Below are 3,941 nucleotides of genomic sequence, written 5' to 3'. Positions count from 1 at the left end.
ACCCCTTTCACCATATGTCAGAATGTCATTCCCCCCTCCTTTCCAAGATTGTCTGCCTCAAAAAGTGCATTCCAAATAATATGCATATAATACTGAAAATCCTTTATTTTTTTCCATATTAGTACATATACATTTACAATTTTACATGGATTATTTTTATAGTGGAGTTTTACAAATTAAATGCCAATTGAAAATGTTGATGGATTTATAAAACTTGAATAAAAGTAAAATAGTTTTTTTTATTTATAATGAATTACTTAACAGACCAAACTGAAGCATAATGCAATAAACAAAAAGTTCAATAGAATACCAGGATATTGTAAATTTGTAATTAATCTTATTCAGATGAAGATTACAGTCAATGAGAAACCTGTGATTGTTTTTTCTTCGCCAATTCTGGGATATGCGGAGGAGTGCTTGAAAGGGCACAACGCAGGTCATTTTCTACCTCTAATCTACTACGTTGCTTCGTTTTAATTTGCAACAGAGTTGAAAAGCCTGACTCACAAAGATATGTCGACACAAACGGAAGCAATGCACGGATAGCTCTTTCTGCCACTTTTGGGTAGGAATCGCACATCAAGGGCCAAAATTCTGTGATTGATTTCTCATCGAACATACCTCTTGCTCCCGAATCAGTTTTCAGCTCCAGAAATTCATCTTGACAATCATCAGGAACTTTTTCAACTGACAATTTGAATGGATTTCGCACTAAATGCAACTCATCATCACTGAGTTCAGGAAAATATCGGCTGAATTCATTTTCCAGTGTATCAAATGCTGTAAAATTTCATTTTTTGCAAATTGTGGAAGCACCTTGTCTTCACCACCAACAACAAGAACGGATGACATTTTCTCAAACATTGCAAAAATTTTTATATTAACCTTTCTCTTCCAATTTTTCAGCTTGCTCATGAAAGCTTTCAAGGCATCCATGAATTTTATGATGTTTGTATTCCTTCCTTGCATCTGAAGATTCAGTTTATCCAGCTGCTCAAAAATATCAACCAAATAGGCAAGGCGCATGAGCCATTCCTCATCATCCAGCCAGGCAAAAAATTCCATCTTACCCTGAACTTCAAAAAATAATTTGAGCTCATCTCTAAGCTCAAATATTCGCTCAGTTACATTTCCTCTTGACAGCCATCGAACATTTGTGTGGAAAAGAAGCAAATAATGGGCTGCATCCATGTCGGTACATAACTGCTTGAAAAGTCGTGAGTTGAGAGCTCCTCCTTTGACAAAATTCACAATTTGAATTGTTTGATCCAAAACCTTCCCTAGCGGAGCTGGAAGTGTTTTTGAGGCCAGTGCCTGACGATGGATCATATAATGAATGCCTTTCACTTTTGGAGCTCGCTTTTTCACACAAACTTGAAATCCTGATTTTGTCCCCAACATAGCTGGTGCTCCATCTGTACAGCACCTACAGATATTATCCCACAAAAGATTTTCTGATTCAAAGAAAGATGAAACCTTTTCCAAAATATACGAGGCCTTGGTAGTTGTTTCAAGAGAAGAACAAAAGAGAAACTCCTCTTTAAATGAACCTGAGTGAACATACCTTGCTAACACCATCAACTGGGAACACGATGCCACATCAGTCGATTCATCAAGTTGAATTGAAAATAAGCCAAATGCTGAAGACTTGATCTCCTGCACAACTTGATCCTTGATGTCAATGGCCATATCGCTGATCCTCCTTTGGATAGTACTGTTTGATAGTGGAACCGCTGCAAGTTTTTTCTCCAATCAATTTCCCAACACAATTTCCACCATCTTGAGAGAGCAAGGTTTGATCAAATTTTCCCCAATTGTATGTGGTTTTTTCTGCTTTGCTATCTCCAGTGCTACGACATAAGAAGCTTCAGTAACCTTTTGGTTTGTTTCTTTGAATGCCCCTGTTGAATCCAGCTTCATCTTTTTGAGAGCATTCCCATGACGTTCAAAAAAGTTTTGGTCCTTGTCCTTGTGTTGAGGATGAACATTCTGCAAATGTCGCCTCAACTTTGTTGGTTTCATAGAATCATTTGTCAAAGCTTTACTACAAATAACACATTGAGGCCTTTCTTCTCCATTGATGATGATGGATGTGAATCCATATTCAATATATGAATGATCGTACCCTCTTTTTTTGACACTCATGATGGGCTCCAAATTCTGTAAATAAAAACAAGAAAAAGTCAAAACTATAAATGGATATTTTCACAGATAAAAAAGTGAAATATTTATCTTTATTTTTTATTTAATCAGCAACATGGCTGGCATTAAGAAGTAAATAATGCCAGTGACGCACAAAAAGAATATGTGTAAAATGCACAAATATGGGAGATTATGGTCCATGTTAACACCACAAAAACTAGAGAAGCACAGTCACCAATGTGAGTGCGAAACCAACAAAATACTCACAAAAAGTGGCAAAAAACACAGGAGCTAACGGAGAGAAAACCCGGCGTGACCTCTCAGTAGCGCGGATCATTGAAGACTGCTCAGAACTGCAAGCATTGAAGTATGAGTCACACGTCATCTGCTAGAGTGGGGGGCCCGGCAGGGGTGCAGCGGCGTCGCTTCATCGAGAAGATGTTGCCAGTTGCTGGCCTCCTGGTTGAATGAATGCTCACAGCGTGGAGCTTGCTGGAGGAGGTGTTGCTTGTTCAGGAAGATGGGCAGAATGAGAGCTGGTTGGTGAGGACAGCTGGTGGGTCGCCATGCTCGCTGGCGGGAGCGAGGACCGCCAGGCAGGCGAGGAGAAGCGAGGGGCCGCCAGGCAGCGGCGGAGGAGGAGGTGTTGCTTGTTGTAGAAGTGAGGCCGGAATCAATCTCAATGGAGAGACAGAGCTTATATACCTAGCAGACGTGAGTCACCTATGAGTCACGTTGGGAAAACCCGAGAAGTAACTGGTCTTTGGCTCGGTTGCTAGGATACGGCGGCGCATCTGGTGACGCCGCTCGTTTGGTTGCTAAGGAAAGCGTCGCAGGTGGGATGCAGCTATGCAGTTTGTAGGGGAGACGTCCACTACAGGGTGTAGGGGGTGGGGGTACTAGTGACAGGAGGCTAGGTCTAGGACTCTAAGCAAAGCGTAAGCTTTCGTAAGGGTACTTGCAGACGGACCACTCGGTGGCGCCTATATCTTTCCTTTGTGGCAGCCCTGTCTATGGGTAATCTATATTGATCCTTACGGTTCAGGAGCTTGTGGTGAACGGTTTGATAGGCTGCTTGCAGCAGGTAATCGATGCATACTGAATTTTGTGCCGCCCTAGGGAGCTCAAAGGCAATAAAAAGATCAACATTCTAACAATTTGAGTTTGCTAATCTGTGGTCCCAAATCCCCCCTTGAAAACCTGAAATCCCCCCCTGGGGGGAATTCCCCCCTGGTTGAGAACCCCTGCACTATACATTACACTTCAGGTTTAGCGTCTACTAGTGAGGAAGGAAATCAATTCCTTGGCAAACATCTAATTCCAAGAAAAACGACTGCAGCCTTGTCCGTGTGTGTGTGTGTGTGTGTGTGTGTGTGTGTGTGTAATCGATCCCTGTGTATCTTGCTGTAGTCTGGTACCTGTGGACATAATGAGTTACCTAGTCTGTTTTTTTCGTGTAATCCGGAATGTAATCTAAACTTAAGTGAACCTGCATTTCGTCTAATCTAAGTGTATTTCATTGTAGTTACCTTCTGGGTGTCGGTAATCCTGTGTGTCGTGTGAATTAATGGGCGGCGTAACCTGGGTGTAGCGACCTCCTGGGTGTAGAGCCAACCTTGTCAAATGTGGCCATAATGCCTGAGGCGGAGTCGTACTGTATGTTTGTTGCTTACCCGCTGAGTCACTCCTCGACCCCCAGCGTGATAAAAGGCTCCAGGGAGATTTATTTGTTATGTATGGAAACAACGTAGATTTTGTGATAATTTCTGACAGTAGAAAAAATTAAGTGATTCAGTGTG

At 41.9% G+C, this 3,941-nt stretch overlaps 2 protein-coding genes across 2 annotated transcripts; both read right to left on the bottom strand.

Annotated features, from left to right (window-relative positions):
• Positions 1-621: 621 nt before the first annotated feature.
• On the bottom strand, positions 622-1,689 carry LOC121857371 (zinc finger BED domain-containing protein 5-like; the record flags this gene model as incomplete). Its single annotated transcript, XM_042353379.1, has 2 exons — positions 912-1,689; positions 622-780 (listed from the first exon to the last, which is right to left on the bottom strand). Coding segments are annotated over exons 1-2 (937 nt in total), but the record flags the coding sequence as incomplete, so codon positions are not given.
• A 63-nt stretch (positions 1,690-1,752) lies between these two features.
• On the bottom strand, positions 1,753-2,527 carry LOC121857370 (zinc finger BED domain-containing protein 5-like). Its single transcript, XM_042353378.1, has 2 exons — positions 2,450-2,527; positions 1,753-2,160 (listed from the first exon to the last, which is right to left on the bottom strand). Exons 1-2 carry the CDS (start codon positions 2,525-2,527, stop codon positions 1,753-1,755), a joined length of 486 nt encoding a protein of 161 aa, XP_042209312.1.
• Between the last annotated feature and the right edge of the window lie 1,414 nt (positions 2,528-3,941).

The sequence above is a fragment of the Homarus americanus genome, unplaced genomic scaffold (genome assembly GCF_018991925.1).
Source record: "Homarus americanus isolate GMGI-L3 unplaced genomic scaffold, GMGI_Hamer_2.0 scaffold43579, whole genome shotgun sequence".
Taxonomy (NCBI): domain Eukaryota; kingdom Metazoa; phylum Arthropoda; class Malacostraca; order Decapoda; family Nephropidae; genus Homarus; species Homarus americanus.
This window is presented reverse-complemented; position numbering and strand designations above follow the sequence as displayed.

What these genes read in the sequence shown, in the direction of transcription:
- LOC121857370 (XM_042353378.1), bottom strand. Translation starts at nt 2,527, where the DNA reads ATGACGTGTGACTCATACTTCAATGCTTGCAGTTCTGAGCAGTCTTCA. An exon ending in CTACTGAGAGGTCACGCCGG is followed by an intron (nt 2,161 to 2,449) that starts GTTTTCTCTCCG and finishes TTTTATTTACAG; the next exon opens with AATTTGGAGCCCATCATGAG.